Below are 26,542 nucleotides of genomic sequence, written 5' to 3' on the forward strand. Positions count from 1 at the left end.
TTCCTTCTAAAATCTAGGTCCACCAAATGAAATGAAAAGAAAAAACCTGCAGGAGAATGAAGTCTGCACTTGTACTATCTTCAGGCTGAAAAAAGCGTGTATAATAACAACACTTGCAGTGCCCAAAATTTGGTGGTAACCAGGTTGATTGACAGGTCTATCAGAAACTGAAAATACATCTTACATAGACAATACTCTACAGTGTTTAAATAATTATATTGATTATTAAGAAGCTTGCTACAGGTATTTCATTTTGGAGCTAAACTCAATGAGCCTTAACAAAACTAGATCCACTGAAAAGCATCTGCAATCTCTTCAAGACACAGTAGCTCCATAAAGCTGTGGTCCTTAATTCTACAGCCCTACATATAAGAGTCTGAAAGATAGTACCCTGAAATATATTACTCCTTTTTAGAAAAAAATAATAAAAAACCCCAAATAAATAAATAAATTCTGCCACAAGAAGTCAGGGTCCTTGTTTTTCTGACTGTATCTCCTTAGTCTTTCTCTAATAGCTGGTGATCAGTATAGCCAGGCAATATATTCATTTTTATTGCCAGGATATATATCAAAGCTGTGTGGTATCAACAAGGCATATTTAAAATGCAAAATTAATATAGTTTTTTTGGAAATATGTAAGCTTTATGAAGTGCTGCTGCCAATTCATTAGTGTACATAATCAGAAGCTACTGACTAACAAAGAATTTGTACAAAATACCTGTGTACTTACCCCTAAACTAATATGAAAATCAGTTTTCCAGAAGACAAAGTGGTATTAAAAGGAAATACGAATCATAAATTAAAGTAAAACAAAAGTAAACAAACAAACTAAAGACCACCAAACAACAAAGGCTCCCTTTTGCTATTTTTGGGTTTTTTTCTTTTTCATATATATATAAAAAAAGAGTAATCTGGTATCAGACATATTCTTGAAATACTGAAATTAACATTCACACTCATACTATGTGGAAAAAATCACACATTGTGTCCTTTATTTTAGTGAATGTATCCAGGGGAAGAGAGATGATGGCACACATTCTAATAGCTACATAACATTAAAGATTTTTTTCCAGACAATACTGAAGAATGAAGTCTTCTTACATAAGAAAACAGTTCTATTGAGATATAAGCCAAATGGTAGGCTATCTTGGAAAATGAGAGGCTTTCACCCATGGGTTAAAGAGAACAAACACAAAATACATATTCATTTTTATAGCCAGGCAATATATCAAACATGTCCACATGTCCTGATCAAGTAAGTTACTAATGCACATGAAAAATGAACCATGTACTTTATTATCTTTCAGAACAGAGCTCAGCAATATGTACTTCAAGATGCAAACCTCATACATTATAAGTCCACACAAACGCCTGTCATTTTTTTTTGTCAGTAGAGTGTGTTTCAGGTGAGAGAAGTTACAGACAAAACTGATTCCTTGATCACACATATATATATATATAAATTTAGAATTTAGTGTTCGGTTGGAAGGGACATTTAAAGGTCATCTAGTCCAACCCCCCTGCAGTAAGCAGGGACATCTTTTTGCTCAGAGCCTCATCAAGCCTGGCCTTGAACGTCTCCAGGGATGGGGCCTCCACCACTTCTCTGGGCAACCTGTTCCAGTGTCTCACCACCCTCATGGTAAAGAACTTCTCCCTAATGCCTAATCTAAACCTACCCTGCTCTAGTTTAAAACCATTGCCCCTCGTCCTATGGCTACATGCCCTTGCAAACAGCCCCTCCCCAGCTTTCTTGTAGGCCTCCTTCAGGTACTGTTAGGCTGCTATAAGGTCTCCCTGGAGCCTTCTCTTCTCCAGGCTGAACAACCCCAACTCTCTCAGCCTGTCTTCATAGGAGAGGTGCTCCAGCCCTTTGATCATCTTCGTGGCCCTCCTCTGGACCCGCTCCAACAGGTCCATGTCCCTCTTGTGCTGAGGCTTCCAGAGCTACACTTTATTATTATGAGCACTAATGCATCTTCTATATACAAATTTAATTAGTGAAAATAATACAAATAATAAAAACTAAACATGACCATCTTCATCCACCTTGCAAAACAAATAGAATGCCAGCCTCATCTCACTGGCCATTCTCAGTGCAGCTTTGTCTCATACTTGCTAATATAAATATTTCAATATTTTATCATCATTCCTGGTTGGGGAGCTCTCATATTGTATGCCTGTTTGCAGTCAAAAAGGTAGCAGGCCATATGTTTGCATACCCCAAAATAAAACATTTGTGTAAGAACCATTCCTGAATCTTATCATCAATATTGATATTGACTGAATTTTTAAGTAGCCTAGATAAAATAATCACTGTGAGTACATTCTCCAGGTTAAAGTTGAAAGTATTCTATTTTCAGTCTCCTCTTGAGTTTCTGGGCACTTTGTCAGAGATTGTTGGGGCACTCACGGAACCCTCAGAGGAACTTGCATGTACCTGCTGCTCCCATGTGAAGAGCCACTGAAGTAACTCTTCCTTCACTATCAGACTCCTGGACCCAGACAGAGCTTCAGAAGGAGGATGCGACTCTGAAAATGTCACGCTGCAGGGAATCAGGCTTGCTGGGCACATGGTCTCCAAGCCTGCAGGAGGTGTGCAGTTGTCAAGGGGCTGTGCCTCCTTGTGAAAGAACTGTAGGAAGAGGCCACCAGACTGCACAGCATCAGAGAGCAGAGAAGCAGATTGACTAAATCTTCTCTTAGACCTTGCAGCTTCAAGAGCCTGAACTTTCAACTGCAGTGGAGGGGCAGGAAAAGCCTATGCCTGTATGAAGCTGGAAAGGGGAAATTCCCATGAAGATGGAGGCTGGAAGCTGGTGAATTCCTACTCCACGAAGAAAGTTCATGCCCCACCTGATAACTTGCACTTTCAGAACAGTTTCACTGCTCTTGCAGTTGATGCGAATCCTCTCTGGTGGGTGAGCCTGAGTCACTCAGAATCACAAGAAAGTGGTAAATAATAGCAGTAGGAGACTCCCTGCTGCAGGGAATGGGGACACCCATCCTCTGATGTGATTTGCCAGGGGGAGGTTAGCTGGTTGCTCTTTCCTGCATCTTAGACAGAATGAATGGCCCTACAAGAAAAAAGAATAATCTAGATTTCTAATTTAGAGAAAAGATAAAAAAATCTCTACAGGATATCCAAGTTCTGTTCCTCCTACATTTTGACAAAATTGCCATAATATGTCACTTTTCTTAAACTGGGAAAATAATATCTTTCAGTTACAAATATCCTATCTGTTAAAGTACTGGGAAACATACTGAAATTTTCCTCCCTTCTCTTATAAGATGAACGTGATAAGTGAGACGTATTTACTTACTGAAAAAAATCTAATTATAATAATTAAATTACCAATAATAAATAATCTGTCAAGTCATTTGTTCCTTTAAAATTTATGTCCTTGTTTTTAAAAGAAAATACTTGTATTGTCTCATTTTATATATATCTAATCCATATATAAATATATCATTTTATTCAGACACATCAGTTTGTCTTATAGCTATATTACATTATGGACAACAGTAGATGTACTGAAAGGTATTATTACTTGACGAAAAAGTAGACAATATCTTACCAATGGCAATTCCCCATCTCCTCCTTTTCATTCTACAAAAAACATCCTAGAATCACAGAATGGTTGAGGTTGGAAGGGACCTCCAGAGGTCGTCTGGTCTAAAGCCCCTGGCTCGCAGCACCCAGAGCCAGCTGCCCAGCACCGTGTCCAGATGGCTTTTTAGTACCTCCAAGGTGTAAGACTCAGCAACTTCTCTGTGCAACCTGTGCCAGTGCTTGGTCACCCTTACAGTTTAAAATTGTTTCTTGAAGTTCAGAGGGAACCTCCTGTGTTTCAGTGTGTACCTATTGTCTCTGATCCTGTCACTGGGCACATCTGAAAAAAGCTGGGCTCCATCTTCTATATACCTTCCCTTCAGATATTTACAAACATTTATGAGATCCCCCTGAGCCTTCTCTTCTCCAGGCTGAAAAATCCCAGCTCTCTTAGTCTTTACTTTTACGTCGGACGCTCGAATTCCCTCATCATCTTAGTGGCCTTTTGCTGGACGGTCTCCAGTATGTTCATGTCGCTCCTGTACTGGGGTGTCCAGAACTGGACCCAGCACCCCAGGTGTGGCCTCACAAGTACTGACTAGAGGGGAAGGATCACTTCTCGTGACCTGCTGGCAACACTCCTCCTAATACAGCCCAGGATATGACTACAATTCTTGGCAACAAAGGCATATTGCTGACTCACATTCAAAATTTATTTTGTAGTCTCTGTTTTTCTTCTTCACCCCACCCCATGAAATATTACTAGGCTTTCTCTTTTGCTCAACCCTATCTTATTTTCCAGATCTGACTGGGTCTAAGACCCCCAACTCTGGCCCACACCACAAAGGCCCTTATGGTACATATATCTTGCCCGTCCTAATTTTCCTTGGGCTGCCCAATTCCAGCCCCGCTCCAGCAGCACCTCTAAACTCCCTCTTTTGCTCAACCCTAACCCAAATTTCTGACTCAGACTGGGACAAAGAACCTCACCTCCAGAACTGACAGAGTACTACTCACAACCTCAGCTGCTCTGTGTTTCTCAGTTTAAACACTGTTCAGATATATTGCTTCCTACTTCTATGACTTTGCTGTATTTTAAAAGTAATGCTCATACTATAAAATATACCAACGACTACATCAGAAGACATATTTGCCTTACTTGACTATACCGAAAGGATGCTGCACTAGTTTATTTCAGTAACTTGACTCTGCAAATTTACTATGTGGCTTAGGAACACCCCCTTTTGCTATGGTCTTTCAGGCTATCCAATATTAACTTCCTGCTTGGGGTCCATTCTTGCCTACTTCTTTTTCATACTAGCCACTTCTAAAGGTTTCCCAGTTCCTTGAAATTGTTCATAAATCAAACACTTTTCATTCCGTCTTGTACAAATCTGAAGGGAGTGACCCTCAGAATAATTCCTAACTGCAGAAACCAAAGTTGAAGCCTTGGTTCTCATGATAGGAAAGGGTACTCATTCAAGACTAATTACATGCCTACATGAATAGAAAACACTTCCAACAGAATTCAGTAGCAATATATTTATGACTTTAATATTAGGCATCCTTTGAGTATCTTTTGACATGAAGGTTATTTTTTGAACAATGACAAAAAGAACTTAGATTCAAGTGCTTCCCATAATTAGAAACAGAGACTGAATCTAAACTCCCTTGGATGTACTGAGCATCTTTTTGTAACATCCTTTTTAATGCAAGCTCTTCAAATTATCATTTTTTTGTTATGTGTAGCAAAATACCGGTGCCTAGATAAGCATAATAATCATGACCTTACATAAAAATAGTGCGTACAACATGCCCATCTGCGATATTCCTACAGGCAAGTGATACTTGAGATGGGATTAATATAACTTAATTCTTAAACTGCATTGCCTAAAGCTGAACATAACAATTATAGTTCCAACCAATACTAATCTAAATGAACATTATACAGTGGTTTAAGTGAATTTAAAGTATTCTCTAATGTCATCAAGAAAGGAATTCACATTTCAGTTAATCCCTTGGGGAATATTCCTTGAAATTTGTAAAGGACACACATCAACCAAAACTCTTGAAACTTGACAAGTCATCACTCATTTAGAGAGTCAAAACTCCAATGTGCCAACAAGTGCATAGTTGCTTTTGCAGAGGTTGAATTTTTAATCCAGGCAATAAACCTGTAAAAATCCCTATATTAACTAACAATCAGCTGATCTAGGAAATGTGTCTGAAATTAATTTATTTAAAAAACAATAAAAATCACACCTTGATCTTTACGTTTCACCACTGAGAATGGGAGAACTGGAGCTCTTGACATTCACACCAAAAGGGTTGGTTTATTTGCTAGTTTTACACACAGTTGCATGATTTTCTTGCAGTTGATTGGATTATGACTGAACACAGCAGGGGTGACAGTACTAATATATTAAACAAACTATGTTAAAAAGCCTAAGTAAATTACAAAGATTGTTTTAGGCATAGGGTTTTTAGCAATTATATCTTTTAATTTAATTTTAAATCTCACAGGGCAGCTGGTTTGGAGCATTCCTAATCAAAAAGATCTGAAGCAAAGTATGGGCTTTCATCCCTTAATTTGCCTCAGTGACATTTTAGTTTTATGTAAAAAAGAAAAAAAAAAAAGGCAAAGAAAGAAGACCATTCACTAGTTCTCCAGTATATTTAACAGTTCAATATTAGACATTTTGGTTTATATTTCAAAAGAAGGCATAATTGGCCTCTGCTGAGAATCTTTTTTTTTTTTTTTAAATGACACTTGAAACCTTTTATTAAACTCTGCTTATTTCCCTTTTCATCTAAGTATTGTTACGATGACAAACTGAAGTTGCCCAGTTTAAGAGTTTTTATGATCTGAAGTTTACTTGTGTTGCTAATGCTGTTATTAGGGGGAATGGAATGGGGGAGTGTGGGGGGGTGGCTTTTGGGTTTTTTTCCTCCCCAAACCTAATATAACAAACTTTCACAAATAAGGAACACAGACTACTCCCTTAGAGAGCTGAGACTGACTAATGAAAATCTTTTCAATCAAGATAAAGAGCAGATTTGTCAATTTGTATGCTTATGAGTGGAAATACATATACAGACTGTATTGGAAGCAAAAATAAGCTTCTATTCTATGCAAAAAGATAACTGGTTAAATTGTTAGTCTTAACTCTCAGAACAAAGATAATTTACCTATAATGTACCAAAGATAATTTAAAAATGTGGGATTTTTACAGATACACAGCATACAAATTTAATTGCAGTCCAGACTATAACAGCCTGTCTCACTTTGCTTCAAGTAGTTATCTATTGCTGTGTGTTTAGTAATGCTATTAGTTATTATTAGTAACTAATTCAGGGATTACAATAAGCCATGAACCATTCTAATAGAATCATAGAATCATAGAATTGCTGAGGTTGGAAGGGACCTTTAAGATCATCAAGTCCAACCTTTAGCCTACCCTGACAAGAGCCACTTCTAAACCATGTCCCTAAGTGCCCCATCTACCCTTTTTTTAAACACCTCCAGGGATGGTGAATCCACCACCTCCCTGGGCAGCCTATTCCAATGTTTAATAACCCTTTCAGTGAAAAAATGTCTCCTAATATCTAATCTAAACCTCCCCTGACGTAACTTGAACCCGTTTCCCCTCGTCCTATCACTTGTCACCAGGGAGAAGAGGTCAGCCCCCATCTCTCTACAACCTCCTTTCAGGTAGTTGTAGAGGGTGATAAGGTCTCCCCTCAGCCTCCTCTTTTCCAGGCTAAACAACCCCAGCTCCCTCAGTCGTTCTTCATAAGGTTTGTCCTCCAGGCCCCTCACCAGCTTTGTAGCCCTTCTCTGGACATGCTCCAACACCTCAATGTCTCTCTTGTAGCGAGGGGCCCAAAACTGAACGCAGTACTCGAGGTGGGGCCTCACCAGTGCCGAGTACAGGGGGATGATCACTTCCCTAGTCCGGCTCACCACACTATTCCTGATACAGGCTAGGATGCTGTTGGCCTTCTTGGCCACCTGGGCACACTGCTGGCTCATATTCAGCCGGCTGTCAACCAACACTCCCAAGTCCTTTTCTGTCGAGCTGCTTTCGAGCCATTCTGCCCCAATCCTGTAGCGCTGCATGGGGTTGTTATGACCCAAGTGCAGGACCCGGCACTTGGCCTTGTTGAACCTCATACCATTGGTCTCAGCCCATCGGTCCAGCCTGTCCAGATCCCTCTGCAGAGCCAACCTACCCTCAAGCAGATCAACACGCCCGCCCAGTTTAGTGTCATCTGCGAACTTACTGAGGGTGCATTCGATCCCTTCATCCAGATCATTGATAAAGATATTAAAGAGAACCGGCCCCAGCACCGAACCCTGGGGGACACCACTTGTGACTGGACACCAACTGGATTTAACTCCATTTACCACCACTCTCTGGGCACGGCCATCCAGCCAGTTTTTTACCCAGCGAAGAGTACACCTGTCCAGGCCATGAGCAGCCAGTTTCTCCAGGAGAATGCTGTGGGAAACGGTGTCAAAAGCTTTGCAAAAATCCAAGTAGATAACATCCACAGCTTTTCCCTCATCCACTAAGTGGGTCACCTTATCATAGAAGGATATTAGGTTCGATAGGCATGACCTGCCCTTCACAAACCCATGCTGACTGGGCCTGATCACCCTGTTCTCCTGCATGTGCCGTGTAATGGCACTGAGGAGGATCTGTTCCATGACCTTCCCAGGCACCAAGGTCAGACTGACTGGCCTGTAGTTCCCCGGATCCTCCTTCCGGCCCTTCTTGTGGATGGGTGTCACATTTGCTAACCTTCAGTCAGCTGGGACCTCCCCGGTTGTCCAGGACTGCTCATAAATGATGCAAAGTGGCCTGGCGAGCACCTCCGCCAGCTCTTTCAATACCCTTGGGTGGATCCCATCCGGCCCCATAGATTTGTGCACCTCCAGGTGCTGAAGCAGGTCCCTCACCATTTCCCTTTGGATTACGGGGGCTTCATTCTGCTCCCCATCCCTGTCTTCTAGCTGAGGGGTCTGGGTGCTCAGGGAACAACTGGTCCTACTGCTGAAGACTGAGGCAAAGACTGCATTAAGTACCTCAGCCTTTTCCTCATCCTTGGTCACTATGTTGCCGGCCCCATCTACTAGAGGACAGAGATAATCCTTAGTCCTCTTCCTATTGCTAATATATTTATAGAAGCTTTTTTTGTTGTCCTTGACAACAGAAGCCAGGTTTAGCTCCAGCTGGGCTTTGGCCCTCCTGATTTTTTCCCTACATAGCTTCACTACCTCTTTGTAGTCCTCTTGAGTGGCCTGCCCTTCCTTCCAGAGGCCATAGATCCTCTTTTTTTCCCCGAAGTTGCAACACTAGCTCCCTGTTTAGCCAGGCTGGCCTTTTTCCCCGACGGCTTGTCTTCTGGCACATGGGGACAGCCTGCTCCTGCGCCTTTAAGACTTCCTTCTTGAAAATCATCCAGGCTTCCTGGGCTCCTTTGCCCTGGAGAACTGCCTCCCAGGGGACTTTGTGAACCAGGCTCCTGAAAAGCCCAAAGTCCGCCCTCCGGAAGTCCAAGGTAGCAGTTCTGCTGACCCCTCTCCTTGCTTCTCGCAGAATCGAAAACTCTATCATTTCATGGTCACTGTTCCCAAGACAGCCTCCAACCTTCACATCCCCCACAAGACCTTCCCTATTTACAAACAACAGATCCAGCAGGGCACCTTCCCTAGTTGGCTCTCTCACTAGCTGCATCAGGAAGTTATCCCCAGCACATTCCAGGAACCTTCTAGACTGTTCCCTCCCTGCTGTATTGTATTCCCAGCAGATGTCCGGCAAATTGAAGTCCCCCACGAGGACAAGAGCTCGCGATCTTGAGACTTCTCCCAGCCGTTTATAGAATATTTCATCTGCCTCCTCATCCTGATTGGGCGGTCTATAACAGACTCCTACTACGATATCCGCCTTGTTAGCCCTGCCCCTGATTCTTACCCATAAACACTCAACCCCATTATCACCATCATTATGTTCAAAGCATTCATAACACTCCTTAACGTACAGGGCCACACCCCCGCCTCTCCTTGCTTGCCTATCCTTCCTGAAAAGCCTATAGGCATCCGTGGCAGCACTATAGCTATGTGAGTCATCCCACCACGTTTCTGTGATGGCGACTACATCATAGTTTCCCTGCTGCACGATGGCCTCCAGCTCGTCCTGCTTATTCCCCATGCTGCGTGCATTAGTGTAGATGCACTTCAGTTGGGTTAATTGTCCTACCACTTTCTTGGGGGGACAGGCCCCGATTTGCACCTGGTCATTCTCGGACACTACTGTGGTTACCAAATTATCACTGTAAAGCACTGTAAAAGGAAGATGATAACCCTTACTCAAAAAATACAGGCATCTGTCACAAGAAGATGAATGTAGGCATGCATAAAATCACCTGAAAACAAACATAAACAGTGCAATGGGTAATCTCTCTTTTTTATTATTATTTTTGAATTTTTGTTTGCCATACAGAAGGTCAACACCTTTCTGTTTCCAGCCAATTTCTAATCTGACCGTCCATCCTGACTTTATACTGCTTTATTGAGCCAAATGTATAGATAAATAAGAAACTGTAAGAAAACAATATATCAATAGTGGTCGGCGTGATTGGAAGCACTCAAAGCAAGTTCAAATTGTCATCAGTCTCAAGAATTTCCTAGACTGTATCAGTACGATGTGCTGCAGATCAGAACACTGTTCAACCCAGCTTACTAGAAATTATTAAATTAATACTATTAAAGGTGTAACAATAATGGTATTTGATGAACAGGAAAATAAAATACTAAGTAAAATTATCTCAGTTTACAGTACAGTTTTTGATGTAACTGCTAATGAATCATACCAACAATACATCAAAATGACAGCAACAGTCCAAGCATTCTACATTTAGGTCAGGAACTATGCAAGATCACTTATTTTACAGATGAAGATTGTTGAATTTTCAGATTAATAGTTAAGTGGTGCTGGGAATAGGATGTTTGCCGAAATTGTAGATCTCTAAAAATAAATACATTTTAGATTACTAGAATACTAAATAGTGTGAAACCACAGTAGAATTTGCAATCATTACTTTCCTGTAGGCAAAAAATCCATACCAACATACTTAACAAACATTTGTAAGTCTGTTTGGGCATAATATTAAATTTTCAGGAAAATCAAGATTGCGTCCAAGTTGCTTGATGAATACCATACTATTATACCAACATTACTTAAACCGCAGATAATTTATACTATAGACCAGATTCCAAAATTTTCCATGTTCTGGTGCAGTAAGCATTCTCCTTAAACAGCAACCTATGCTAAAAGGGTCATATTAAGCTAGCATTTAAGCATATTTTTTCTTCTGAACTGAAAGTTCAACAGGATTCAAGAAATGCAGGAGCTGACTTTGTTCAAGGAAATTTTAAAGTGTTGCGTTGCTTAGACTTCAGATAAATATGGTATAGAACATTGCCTCCAGACTGCTCTCTTGTCAAAGTATGAACCTGAAATATACAGCTTTAGTCACTTGATCTACATTAGCAATTACATAAAATACTTTTCATAGGTCAGTGGTCTGGTGGCAAGTGCCTGTGGAAATAGTTCTACTGTTTTCAGTACAGCTTACGTGACACCTCTTCTGTTTTATCTGAACCATACCTACAATAACATATTATCTTGGTAATCTGAAGTTACAAAGGTCCCTGAAGAATCTTTTGGCACAGTTTTTAATTATCTGTTTCTACACAGTTTAGATTAGGAACTGATCCAAAGTTTATTCTTATTAGCAGATTTCTTATTGACTTCAGGATATCACTCATGTTGTTGCTCAAAGAAATAGGCAGTGCTCCACTGACGTAAACAAGGAGAGTTTTTGACTGTATCCAAACAAAACACTCATTAATTTTTACCAAGATTGAATCCTCTGTTTGAAAGTGAAAATCTAATGCTTCAGTGCAGAGGCACTTGCTTCAGTGCCAGACAGTTCTTTTTAAGCATGAAGACCAAAGAGAAAAATTCCTATTGCATATTAAACAGAAAAAAGAAAAGCAGGAAAAAAAAAACAACGACATGGCTGGTTCTCTTCCTTTCTTACCTCCCATGAAAGTACTAGTTCTTTCTTCCAGAAGCAATACAGCTCTCTTGTATATGCTATAGCTGAGTCAAAAAGAAAATTCCATTTTAGCAACCCCAACGAAACAGTAAATCTGATTTTTTGTTCCACACACATAAGTTAGGAAGCAAAATTACCTAGCCTTCCTGAAAGCTGTATATATATAACTGTATCCTAGATGGCAGACATGGAGCTACAATTGGGGGAGCAAAGTCCCTCCCACTATGACTCATCGTGACCATCAGAGGAATATGAACATACAGAAGTTTATGGGGCCTGACAACATGCATCCCAGAGTCCTGAGAGAATTGGCTGATGTAGTTCCCATGCCACTCTCCATGATATTTCAAAAGTCATGGCAATAATCTGAAGTCCATGGTGACTGGAAAAAGGGAAATATTACACCCATTTTTAAAAAAGGCAGAAATTAGGACCCTGGGAAGTACTGTGCTGTCAGCCTCACTTCTGTGCTTAGGAAGATCATGGAACAGATCTTCCTAGAAGCTATGTTAAGGCACAGGGAGGACAGGGAGGTGATTCGAGACAGCCAGCATGGCTTCACCAAAGGCAAGTCCTACCTGAAAAATATGGTGTCCTTCTATGATGGAGTGATTACATCAGTGGACAAGGGAAGCTATGGATGTCATCTGTCTGGACTTCTGTAAGGCCTTTGACATGGTCCCCACAATATCCTTCTCTCTAAATTGGATAGATGTGGATTTGATGGGTGGTTGGTTGGTCGCATCCAGAGGGTAGTGGTCAACGGCTCAATGTCCACATGGAGATTGGAGACAGGTGGTGACCCTCAGGGATCCATATTGTGACCAGTACTGTTTAATATCCTCATCAATTACATCAGTGGGATCAAGTGCAGCTTCAGCAAGTTTGTGTTGTGGTTGACACACCTGAGGAACAGGATGCCATCCAGAGGCACCTGGACAGGTTTGAGAAGTGGGCCTGTGTGAACTTCATGAGGTTCAACAAGGAAAAGTGCAGGGTCCTGCATATGGGTTGGGGCAAGCCACAGTATCAATACAGGCTGGGGGATGAAGGGATTGAGAGCAGCCCTGAGGAGAATGACTTGGGGGTACTGATGGATAAGAAGCTCAACACGAGCCGACAATGTGTGCTTGCAGCCCAGAAAGCCAACTGTATCCTGGGCTGCACCAAAAGAAGCATGGCCAGCAGGTCAAGCGAGGTGACTCTGCCCCTCTACTCCACTCTTGTGAGACCCCACCTAGAGGACTGCATCCAGCTCTGGAGCCCTCAGCACAGGAAAGACATGGACCTATTGGAGCGAGTGCAGAGGAGGGCCACAAAAATGATCAGATGGCTGGAACACCTCTCCTATGAAGACAGGCTGAGAGAGTTGGGGTTGTTCAACCTGATCTAGTTGAAGATGTCCCTGCTCGTTGCTGGGGGGGTTGTACTAGATTACCTTTGAAGGTCCCTTCCACCCCAAACTAATCTATGATTCTATGACTAATTCTAACACTAAATGTTTAGGCACCTTCATAATTTCGTAGAACATGATCCTTTAAAAACAAAAAACTTCATTGCAGTTCCTCACATTTTCCCTTCAAAGGCATGCAAAAAATTGCTTAATCCATTTACCACATAGTAAACCCGAAACTCTAGATTACTACACAGCAATGGATTTCACAAGCCTTCATGACTTGTGACTCAACATAGGCAGTGATTCCTAACAGTTCCACTGAGTCCACAATGGAAACTGTTCAAGGTGTTAAATTGTGGATAAATAAAGTACCACCTATGCATTTCTTATTAACATTATGACAAGAGCTTGCAAGGTGACAGGATTGTTTTACATACAAAAATAATAATAAAACAATCTGAGAAAGGAATATTTTCGGGTTTATTTTCCAAGAAAATAAAGTCTTTTTTTCTTTTTTTTTTTTTTTAAGTAGGGAAAGCAAATATTTATTGTGCTTAGAAAAGAGCATTTTATTTTCAAAAACTGAGAGAGCGGATGATCTAAGGCTATTTTTCCAATCAAGTCTCTCCCCAAATTAGATTTTTAATTTTCAGGTGACATATTGCTATCTTTATCTGGATAAGGATAGATAAAAAGCAACTACATCATTAAGAACAAAATACTTATGTGTTCAATTCAATGTCTTTAACATGTCAGATATTAAATTCAATTTTGTACATTCTACCAGTTGTCACATTTAATTCATCAGTGTGTTTTGGTTTGTTTTGTTGTTCTGTTTTTTGGTTTTTTTTTAAAATAAACTGCTTACTTTAGCCCAGGCTGTTTTAATGTGAATGATTAACGAGAAAGCCTACTAGCAGAAATATTTACTTAAGCAAGAAAATAAGCGCATACTAAAACATAATCCTGAAAGACAAATTCAGGATATTTAAATTAATAAAACTTGGGGGGGGATTTTTTTAAAACTATACAATAAAAAATGTATTACTGATATGGGACCATATGGTGAACTGACCACACTAACACATTATCAAGAAGTTACTTTGTCGTCATTTTGGACTTTTCAGCCTAAGCTATGAAAACCATTTTTGTTAAAAATGCAATGCTAACCTCTAGGACAAAGATTGCTTCATGTATATCAACACATATATATGTACAAGCGTGCACGTGTGCATATTCCCCTTCTGTTTTCAAAACATTTCCACAGCAGGTTATACTTTCTGCTGGTGGCAGACCAACAGGCAAAATAAACCCCTACAAATGATGCAGCTTTGGTGTGGTATTCCTTTCACAGAAAAGCAGGATGCACATATACGTTTCGGTATGCACACATGTTTCTTCTATGTATATTCCTCACAGAAATAAGGATTTTTCATCTTTCATTTATCACAGAATGCCCTTATGTAAAAAAATCCTGGTCTTGGTCTGTATTTCATCACCAAACATGTAATGAAGACCCAGGAAATACTGGCAAGTACAACTCAATACAATTTAAATTTCTTGTTAAAAGCCAGTATAGGGAAAAAAAAATATCAATGAAACAGTATATTTTTCTAGTGCTTTCCAACCTACATTTTTAGGAAAATAGGCAATCAAATGGAACCTTGATGTTATGCACTATCAGAAATTATACTTTCTGCTGGGCAAGAAAAACATTAAGTACATAATTTCTGGAGCTAACACTAAAGAACTAGTACCTGATTTATGAAAACAGTGGAAAGGTTAAGGTTCTACAAGAATTCATGTTTAATCAACACTCCAGAATTCTTTCCTTACTCTCAAACTACCTGTAAACTATTGTAATTTAGGCATGATGAAGAAAAGTGGTGTATATCTAAAGTAATGATTTAAGTACTTTTATCAAACCACTCGTCAGATGTGTGGTAACGTCATCATCCCATTTCACTCAGTCTGAAAACCACATGAATCTCTCAAACAAATGAAGGATTGAGCCCAGTAAGGAACATTCCAAATTCTAGATCTAGTCTAAAAACAATGAGATTTTACCACAGGCAAATTAACTGCACTGAGTTTCCACTCTACAAAGTCATTTGGTTCACAAATAATTCAGACATTGTTTTCATAAAATTCCCTGAAGATATTTTAAAACTCAGCCTTGAGGATTCTGATATCAAACTTTATAAAGACTCCTTTAGCTCACTGAAACAAACTACTGGCTATTCTGTAGTATATAAAATAATCACAAAATTCATTTCAAGGCCATCACTTTATTCCTATTATAGCTATGCATAGCATGCAATATTTCTGTCCATCTTACGTGAGAATTAAACAGAACAATTCAAAACAGTTAGTATAGCCATTAAGGCTACTGTTTTATATCTGATAATTAGTGTGTTTTCTGCGACAACCAGAAGGCATTTTTGGGGTCAGGCAAAGAGTATGGGAGAGAATAGATAGTCCTACTACATGTATTTAAATTTCATGTAGGATTATCAGAGTACCACTATTTCTAATTCACGTTTATACTAAGTGAATGTAAATAGCAACTACATGTAAGCAACTCTGCAGCATCTTCACACTATAAGACAATTTCAGAATAAAGACTTCTGGAAAAGGTGGAGATAATGCAGAATCTTTAACAAGAACTACCTGTTAACAACATGAGTCTCCAAAAATGCTGTTCCGTTTTAAACAGCATTTAAATGTCTACAGTGAAAGTAGAAGACTTGATTTTGTCCATGAGCCTCGCTAGCCTCAGTGGAGTTTCTTCCACCTGAGAAACAAGTAGCAGGGTACTGTTAGAGTTCTCTTAAAGAAATTAATGCACCTAAGTAACAATACATAGATTGACATAAGATACAGTGTAAAACATATCTATAAATGGAGAGAACAGAAAACATTTGTTCTAAAAGTTGTTTAAAGATATTTCTTTGGCTCTGGTGCAAAATCAACAGTGTTGGTGATTTATCTTCAACTTCATGAAGAAAAAGAGGAAGAATAGAAATGTCTCTGCCTGAGAGGGAAAATGCCAGTTTAGCCTGTGTCTCTTTTAACCTAAGAATACTTCTTTCCATATTCATGTTCCAATAGGCTTTAAGTAACAATTAGTGTAAATTTTGCCTCCTGTCTTACAAACTGGGCTATGATTTTCCCTCATTAATTACCAACACACTAGACAATGTAGAGTAAGGGCACATTCTCTATTTCATCTAGCAGAAAATTATTTTAAACAACACAGAACTCACTGTCTATAGTAGCATTTGTGAGTCTACAGTGCACACCAGTGGAATGTAGCAGTATATGCATTTTTGCACTGTTTTCAGTATAATGTGAAATAGTTCTGAAAATATTCCATATTATTTAACTTTTAAACCACCAGAAAAGCATGCCTTTCGGAAATGGTAAAGACAGACATAAAAAGTTGAGGAAGACTTGCAAAAGGTGTAAACAAAAAAGTGTTATTGTGCATGTTATAAGATTAAATGAGTATTCTAAAACATAAAACCTTAACAGTCTTGCTAACTATGATTCTGTGATTACAAACATCAGAGCAACACACCAAGGATTTGCTGTTTTATGAAAAGTCCAAAGATCTAACTAATCAGACTCAGATACACTTTTTGTGTCTTTCAAACTGTGAGGTTATTTAATTGACCTGTAAACTAGGCTGTAGCTGACAAAATTGTATAGCCCATTTCCGCAGATGATTATGGACATTCAACTAGCAACATCATTGATGTCAAATTTTTCATGTTCTCCAAAGAATTTAAAGATGTCTAGGTTTTCCTACAAAGACCTACAAAGATTACTTTAAAAACAAATCTGTCTAATGTCAACACCTTTTTTTTCTTTTTTCCCCCCACTGGTTTTACGGACTTGATCTTTTCCCTTCTGTGGATTCTCATGCAAACACAACAATAATGCAAATGCAATTTTATACTGAACAATTGCTTTGCCCTTTTTAAAAATAAGAAAGTGTTTTATGGTTGTGAATAGGCTATTTTTAAGATACATGAACATTAAGGCATAGGAAATATTAATTTATTTAGTATCCCACTAATATAGCTGCAAGCTATTCTAGAAGCAGAACTGAAACTCGTTAACTAGGCAGTACATACAAAATGGTTTTGACAGCTAAGAAATATTGACACATAAATCTTAGTTTAAAATTTTATGTCATGGACTGAGTATTGTGTAACAAGGTCATAAATAGGTCTCTTCAAACTAACGATCTCCAATACTGATAGGATTGTTAAGCCACAAATTCACAATAATTTGTAAAATAGGCTCCAGATAGTACAATACATTTTTCCTGCTGTTAAACACAAAATGTAATGAAGGGATACACCACTTCCATTCCTCCTTTCTCCCTGGAAAAATATTTGGTGGACATAAAGTCTTACTTCACTAGCTCTATAAAGAAAGGTAAAGCACAGTTTTCACTGTCTAGTCATCCAAGTAAGGTTAAATTTAAGACCTTATGTCTTAATGTACTGAGGAGGTAATCTTTAAGAAGAATAGCCAATTAGGACTTGGTTTCAAGCTGTTATAATGAAAAATTACTTGAAATTAAGGAAGCTAAATGAATGAGGACTTCCGAGTGTCCTTAGAAAAAACAAAGAAAAATTCTATGTAGTAAAAACAGAAGACGTGACTGCTTGCAAATAAAGAAACAGAGTGCTGTCAAATATCAGTCGTGATTTGAACAATAAGCTTCTTAGTGTTAACGTTAACTTCTTAGTTTACCATTTAGTGGGAGAACAGACTTTTTATAACAGAAAAAGAAATGATCAATTTCCACACTAAATGCAACTTCCTGTTGTAGCTGTTAAAGTGGTCTAATTTGTGATCCCAAACGGGACAAGTTCAACGGTTCAAAGTTCAAAGTTACATATAATGCTCGTAGTTACTACAAATATAAATTGCCACTTTACTACTTTTTTTTACTTTACTTAACTTAATAACATTGAGAACTTATTTACAATTTCCAAATTGATGCAGACTGCATCATTTTTTGAAAAGATGATTAACAAGGTCATCGAGGCTTTTCATATTTAGTTTGTTCAAAGGTGAGTGAATATTCATCTTTTAACAGAAAGTAATTAGTTACTAGGAGCACTAATACCCAAATCTTGGCAGTTGTGAAGCTTCTAGCATTACACAAAATCTCTCAGACTTCAAAAAAGTTAGCAGAACTAACCGTTGTTAAAAATGGTTTAATTTGCTGTGGCACTGTCACTTGCAAACCAAGCATTTTTTTCCACATTCCCAGTGGGACTGTGAGGTAATCTACCAATGGAAATAGATTAATTTATGCATGACTGAAACAAGACTCTTAGTCAAGGACATGAAAATAATCCAGAAGTAATGATTAATCTGTTACTAATATAGAAATTCCTTTGTGATTTAGTATTGCAAGTGTGTATACCAAACAGATTCCATGCTTAGCCTACTACATGTCTGCGCTTTCCTTTAATTCGCTTTCAAATTTTTCACTGTAAAAATCCTTGTATGGTGTTCCAGCATCCAGTTATCAACAGTAATATTTAGTAAGTGACATTCACACACACATTGCCAACACACAAGATTTATTTTTTTTAATAAAGGAATAATTTTCACTTACAAAACCCCCCCACAAATGTAAGTAATTTCATTTACATTAGTCAGATTCATCAAGACCAATGTTTTCTGTAATTTAAAATAAATGTATGTCTTATAAATCCCTGAAGACAAACAGAATGCTCAAAATATTATGTCCTGTTAGTAATTAAAGCAATTCAGCATGTTCCCAAGAAAAATGCAGTAACACGTATATATGTGTATATGCATGCACATATATAAAAATCAGTATCTATTAACCTCCAACCTCTTCTCAGCAAGTTTTTACTTCTTGTTGTTCTGTTCCTGCTGACAGTGCCATAAAATATAAAGACTACATTTCTTAAGCAAAACAATTAACTAAAACTAGAGTTCCTCTTTTGTGCAGAAGTATGACAAGCTAATACCCTACTTAATGAGCAAGCAGAAAATAAAGAAATAAAATCTGAAGGAATACAGATATGACAGATGTTAATTTGTTGCTGTGGATGTTTATCTATGAAGGAAATTCCATTTACATATTCACGTCCTTGTAACTTAAACTTGGAATTTAATAGACTGTTTGCAATCTTTTCCGAAACATAAGTAGGAAAGTAATTAACTTTCCTGGATTATTCCAAATCTGAGATGTTAAATTCATAGGAAATTTTACGTTCTATATCTATATTTAGTTATATAGATGCACATTTTTAGTTTTGTTGGATCTAAGAGGTCCTTGACCCATTGTTCTGAAAGCTAAAACCTGAAAGCTGCAATGCAAATATTACTTAATATTCTACTCATTAACTTGGATCAAAATGACCGCTTCTTTCCTAACACCATTCCTACGCAACCAGGCAATGTTCTTTAACTACTCCTTTGTAGGCTTATTTCCTTTATAAAAGTATATTGCTTTCTGGCATCAGAACTCCACCAAGAATTCCCTGCTAACCTAAATCAATCTCTTGATGCATCTACCTGTTCCCCTCAGAATTAGGACTGACGTTTGTTGCACTTGGAAGATGCTGTATTTCAAGACCTGCAAGCTTTGGTGAACTCCTTTGTTTACCAGTCAAAGCTGCCTCCCATGGGATCCTACCCAACAGTTCCCTGACTAAGCCAACGTTCTGCTTTCCTTAGGTTCAGTGTCTGTACTCTGCCTTTCTCATTTCCTCCAGGACCACAAGCACCACTATTTCAAAGTTACTGCAGACAAGAACGTTATTCATCATCACATCCCCAACTAGTTTCCTTCATATTAGTCAACAGCAGACCCAGCTATGTGTCACCCCTGGTTAGTCCATTTAATACGTACAGCAAGAAATAATTCCTGAAGCCCTTCAGAAATCTCTTTGATTGCAGCAACCGTATTGCCTCTCTGGCAGCTATGCAGTCAGTCCCCATAAGAACCAGGGTCTACAACCCGGAGACTTGAGTTGTTTAAAGACTTTATTTGCTTCCTCATCAGGTGGTCTGTAACAAACTCCCACCACATTGTCACCCTTACCGGCCTCTCCTTGATCCTGAGCCACAAGTTCTTAGTCAGACTATTGCCTGTCCCTCAGGAGAGCTCAAAAGATCTAAGCTGCTTATTAATCTGAGGGCAACTTCCATCCCCTCAGCTGCTCCTTCCCAGTTTTTCCTGAAGTCCTTCACAGTACTCCAGTTGTGTGAACTTGGCACAGTATCTTAATTGCTCCAACAATATTGTAGTTCTCTAACCACACAGGGCTCTAATTCTTCCTGCTTGCTTCCCAGGATGTGTGCATTTCTGTACCAACACTTGGGGCAGGTGTTCCTTCATCCTGTTTTGTCATTCGTGAAGTCTTTCTTGCTCCTATCAACCTGCACCCCAAGCTTTCGACCCCTGAACGCCTATTCTTCACTTTACTGTGGGCTGCAATCTGACACCCCTACCATTCCTATTTCAAAGCTTTCCTTACTAGATTGGCCAGTGTTGGATCAAGGAAGAAACACCTGGGTCCCCATGACCTCAGCCCCAGAGCTATGGTCATTCCCAATATGCCCCCAGCAATATTGCTGGTGCCCATGTGGATGTGCAGCAGGGAACGATAGTGTAAGGACTGGATAGATCTTGTCAGTCTCTCAGCAACGTTCTGGTTCCAAGCCCACAGCAAGCCACATAACCCTCAAAGAGGCAAGTGGAGAACACAGGAGTTTCTGTCCCCACAGGAGGGAGTCTCCTACTACTGCCACTCACTGCTTCCTCCTGATATTAATGTATGGTTCAGGCTAAAGCTGGCTCTGCATACCTCTTCTGTCATGGCTTTCTTCTACTGCTCTGCTACCAGGCTTTTGAACCTATTCTGCAACTGCAGATCTCCACTTGGAAATAGAACCATCCTCCAGTTGCTAGAGATCATGTTTCCAGCCTTCTCACCGTGGGACACTCTATTTACCTTGCAACTGATCTCAGTCTCTCTCTGTCCCTACTGTATGGTTCAGAGTCTTTTACTTCTGGGGACCCTGTGAAGATCCTGTTAAGCTCCCCTTTGCCTTCCCTGAGCCTGCCCAGCATGCTCACCTCCTCCTGCAGCTCAAAAGGGCCAACACATTTCCTCAACCAGAGTACACCTCCTGTAGGCATGGACACCCCTTTCTCAAGGAAGGTATCAGCATGAGGCCTGGGGACCTGCATCCTCCTTCAGCATCTCTGAGCTGAGGTCTCTACTGTGCCGCCAGCAGCAGCCCCAGACAGCGTTGGGGACCATGCCCTGGGGTGCACCACTACTGTTTTTGATGTGTCCTATGCTGCCATCACTTTCCAGCCCCCTCCCACATGCAAACTGCTGGACAAGCCACTTGTCCCCCCAGCCGCTGCCTGGGACCTGCATGCCAGGCCAGGCAGTTACACAGCTCTCCCCCAGTGCCACTTCAACGGGCACTTGGCTCTCCCTAACCAGGAATCAATTCTCTTGGCCACAGAGTAGACCTCAGGATAGGTCCCCTACCTCTGAGGATGCCTCCCTCCTCGTTGCCAGGCTGTCACCCCCACCATGCCCACTCAGTAGACCGGGCACAATGGCCTCACAGTGGCAGAATGTCCGTATGCACTCACTTTCCCCCATGTGTCCATTCTGTCTGAACACAAGCTCAGCTGAACCCCAACCATGGCTCGCTGTATACCAGGGCCACCACGCTCACAGCACATCAGGATGGGGCACCAGCACCTGCCTCCCCCATCCAGTCCCTTCCTGTGAAACTATGGAGCCACGCTAGTGCCACTCTCGCAGCTCCCTAGCACCAGTGCTACCATGGCAGCACATGGCGAGCTGGGTTTGGCTTCTCCACACAGCCAGGATATGTCCCTCCTCCCAGGCTACACGGATAACTAGTTGATAAATGGTTGATTTATCACTTTCATAAACATAAATATGATTTTATTCTTAGTTACAACACAGGAAATGAGAAATCTCAATTTTGTTTCTTATTGCACGTGGTAACAACATTCTGCTAACGTACCTGTTTCAGGCTTCCCAGCTTGGTTTGTCTCAGTTCTTCATATTTCCATTTCCAAACAAATAATTCATTTTCTATCTTTTCCATTTCTTTTTCCAGAAACATGTTCATTCTGAAAGTATTTTAAAAGTTGACAACAGACAAATTACTTTGAATTTCCTTTTCATAGCTTGAGTTCTATTTTGATGCTTTTGTCAACCATATATCTATTTTTTATTAAAAACAAACTGTATTATCATCATATAATGATTCCAAGAGATTTTCAAAAATTCATAGCTAAAGAGAACAAAGAAATCCAGTAGTATAAAATTAAAATTTTTAATGACAAAGAATTTTGGGATAAACTGAAGAAAATTTGGAAATGGACTTCAGTTAATGATTTAGGTCACCTAATACATGATAAGATAATGAAGATCCTCAGAGAAAAGGTACTATTATTTGGGTACAGGCAAAAATTATTTTAAACACACACATATGTGGGAATATATACAATATGTAGCCATACTGAAACCAAAGTTGATCTACTTTAGATGCTAAAAAAAATATTAATTAAAATATGTATATTTCATGTTTCAAAAAATAGTTGCCCTTGAAAGAAAATGCCAGAAGAATTTTAGGAAAATGGATTATCTAGCTCAGAGGCACTGTACCCTCATTAAGCATTTGCCTCTCAAACGTTATATGAGCACAAAATCCAATACTACATTCAGTAAAAATACCTAGGATTCACAATTCACAAAGAACTAATGATGATTCCTTGGAGAAAGCTACTGTATCTGAAACAATGAACTTACTTTGATGTTTACATTTACCCCCCTTCTAACCAATTAAAATATTTTCAGCCATTCAGGAAATAATGAAAGAAATATGAAGCACAGAGGCACTACAGATGTTCTTATCTTTGAGATCAATTAAAAATTCATTTCTGTGTTCACAGGAAACACTATTAGCGAAGTTTCAAAGATAAGAATGAACTTCTCATAATTTATACTCCTACCTTCATAATTTCATTTTATATTTGTGTAATGAGTATGCATAATTTTTCAATTTTGCAACAAAATGGAACATAATTAAACGTGAAAGAAAAAACTCTTAATTACAATAAAAGCTTTCAAATTATATTTCTAACATTTCTATGAAATCAAATCACAGTTGAAAATTCTGGAATATTCCATTGGCTCTAAACATCAATATCAAAATAAAGCCTGTAAAGTCAGGACATTGAAGAAATCTAAAATCTGAAAAAGAGTAAAACCACCAAAGTACTATTATATTGGGAGATGAACATTTTACATTATATAAAACCTATGAAAATGGAGACATGAAGGGCTAGTATAGTAGAAAAAATATTGAAATAATTGAAAATTCTAACACTGGCAATTAAAGAAATGATGAAGTACTTATTTTCCATTCTGAGGCTAATAAAATTTGTCAGCCTTTTTTTGTTAAAGATATTATTGCCAGGATGACTATAACTACATTATAAGAATATCTGGTTTAAAATGAATCTGCCACAACAGCATTGTTATCCTTAAGGAATTAAAGCAAAGGGTATCAAAGAGCTTTGTCTGGGGCACGTCTATGCAACATACTGCAGGCTTGCTCAGAGATACCAAAAGTCACCACTAACTGGGCTGGCTCAGGTCCTGGAAGCAGTGTTAGCTACATTAATGAAGCAATCTATTTGAGTGAAGTATCTTCTTGTTCTCTCTTTTACAAAAAAAAAAAACAAAACACCCTGATGCTCTTGAACCAGGAATCTCTTTTCTCTGTGTAGATATAGCACATAGCACAGCTTATTTTAGTACACACCTATGGCTCCCATAACATTATAGTTACAAAATAAACACCGTTCCTCAAAAAGCGAAGTGGAGCAAGATGACTTCTTTCATATGTAAAGAACCTAGGATATGCAGTTCAACTGAATAAGTTTTTTCCTAAAGTAATGGGATAACTCGGTGGAATGGTATCATGACTTCATTGGGGAACTAAAAAAATTATTAAAAGGAACACTTAATACAGTAGAAAGTGAAAGCATGAAAGATGACAGTTTAATACTTTGAATAACAGTCTATTGACTGTACTGAATGCATTGAAAGTCCTTAGAAATGGTCTAAACTGAAAAGTAAGAGAGGAATGTCCAGTATGCAGTGCCTACTTAGAAGATACCACTTTTATTTTGTGTTACAGTACCTCTTAAGTGAGGTCAGTTCCCTCTAATGCTACCAAATGAAACAGATGATCCTGACACATAAAGTTTATTGTTTAAATAAAGAAAACAAAGAGTGTAAGAAAGAATATAGCAGAGATCAGTGAAGAAGCTTATTGCTACTTAATCAAAAGATCAATATCAGAGCATTTTTAACTGCACTTGTAACCACCTATTTTAACTTCCTATTATCTAATTAAATCACAGAATAACACAGAATGGTTGAGGTTGGAAGGGACCACTGGAGGTTGTCTGGTCCAACCCTGCTGTTCAAGCAACGTCACCTAGAGTTGGTAGCTCAGGACCACGTCCAGACAGCTTTTGAATACCTCCGAGAATGCAGACTGAGCAACCTCTGTGGGCAACCTGTGCCAGTGTTTGGTCACCCTCACAGAAAAAAAAGTGTTTCTTGATGCTCAGATGGAGCCTCCTGTGTCCATTGCCTCAGTCTGCACATTCAGCCCTAGAGCAATTCCTCTTTGATATTATCAACGACCAGTGCAGTTGGTGGGCTTTTGGTTTTAGACCAAAGAAACTCTTCTAAGTTGAAAGTGGAAAAGATTAAGATGTTGAAACTAGAAGACATTTGGATGAGAACACTGATCCAAAAAATGACTAAAGATAGCTATTTCAGGCAAATGATTCTTTAAAGTGCCAAATAACTCATAAGGTCTTTAATTCCCGTTGATGTCAATAGGTTCTCAGGCGTGTATTTGATATAAGCCATAGTGCCTAGTAGAAGATTTTGGGGTGTGATTTTACATTGTACACCCAAACCTGAAGTTCTTTGAAAGTCAAAACATAAACTTTGAACTCCTTTTTTTTTTTTTTCTAGAGCTCCTTTAGTTCTATATTTTGCAAAGCCAGATCTGTGGCTTACGGGTATATTGGCATTACTGAAGATAGCTCTAAACAGAATGCAAGAAGCATAGGTGAAGAAGAAAAACATCTTATGGAGAGATTAGTAAGGTAACTAGGGCAAGTCCAAACACTGGATCTGCATGAGCTAACTTGACTCTGGAAAGAACGTGGCCACAATTCTGGAGTACCGCATGTAAACCAGAAAACTGCTGAGAAGTCCTGTGCTGAATGAGTAAAATCATACTGACTGCCAAGGTAACCTTTGGCCTTGGGGTTCAAGCTGTCTGTGATCCAAGCTTGCTTTTGATGCAGCACAGCTGTGCATCCTTGGCTCAATTTTACTGAGAAAATTGCTAAGTTGTGAGGAAGAAGCTGTGAGAAAGTACTTAAGCTAGAGCCATGGTAGATAAGAAAAGTAAAAATGCAAACAGAGGTGAGATTGTGGAGATAGTCATTATTAGCAGCTCCAGGATCCAGGACCAAAAATACTGACATCAACAAGTATAAAACCCAAGAGGGAAAACTGGGAATCTGAAGGTGGAGACTCAGCAAAATATGCCCATTCCAGTAAGCAGTTCAGACCAACCCTTTCTGAGCTGGCAGATGATAGTCTGTCCAACAAAGACTCATAGGGTGTCTCAAGAGACTGGTGACTATGTTAATGCTTATCCTAGTAACATTACTCCTAGCTATTTATTGTGTGCGTTGCCAAAAATAATTGCTTCATACTTTTAAGTTGCATATATTCTGCTTACAGAACATCTTTGCACACAGGAAATGTTGCCCAAAGTCGCCCAAAGTCACCTAGAGAGGGAGCTGTTACACCAATGCCCGCTGTTACGTGGAAATCACTGCTCTGTGAGCATTTGTTGCCTGAGGTTGGCACTGCCATACGCTACATGATGTAGACATGCCCCAGTTCTTACCATGTGCCAGTAAATTTACTACGGTATACCACAGTCGCTATATATCTAGGGATGAATGGCTAAATCTGTCTCTCTGAAGTACAGCTACAAATTGGCTAGAGAGGCATGTGAACAAAACACCAAAACCAGGAGGTAGAACCCTGGTTTATTAAAATTTGGTCTAAGAAGTCATTAAAATCTAAGAGTTGAAGAATTATCCCCTTTCTAAAAGGAAAGTTTTATATATGCACGTATGTATACTGTGATTCCTGTTGAAAAATTGAGTTCCTAGGACCCTAAATATTTCAATCAGAGAAAAATGGATAAGTGAGTCATCAGTATTTTAACTCACAGATACAAATACCATGAAGCTGGAAAATTTAGGCATTCTGCAATTTTTGCTTCCACAAAAT

At 39.2% G+C, this 26,542-nt stretch overlaps 1 protein-coding gene across 3 annotated transcripts in view; it reads right to left on the reverse strand.

The window, feature by feature from the left end:
- The window catches only part of CCDC102B (coiled-coil domain containing 102B), a 179,005-nt gene that overhangs the window by 126,545 nt on the left and 25,918 nt on the right, over positions 1–26,542 (reverse strand). For all 3 annotated transcript variants that reach the window (XM_074576553.1, XM_074576551.1, XM_074576552.1), the window contains one exon: positions 22,158–22,266. In XM_074576553.1, coding sequence (XP_074432654.1) covers positions 22,158–22,266 — 109 coding nt within the window. The remainder of the gene's footprint in view (positions 1–22,157; positions 22,267–26,542) is intronic.

Source organism: Larus michahellis, chromosome 2 (assembly GCF_964199755.1).
Source record: "Larus michahellis chromosome 2, bLarMic1.1, whole genome shotgun sequence".
Taxonomy (NCBI): domain Eukaryota; kingdom Metazoa; phylum Chordata; class Aves; order Charadriiformes; family Laridae; genus Larus; species Larus michahellis.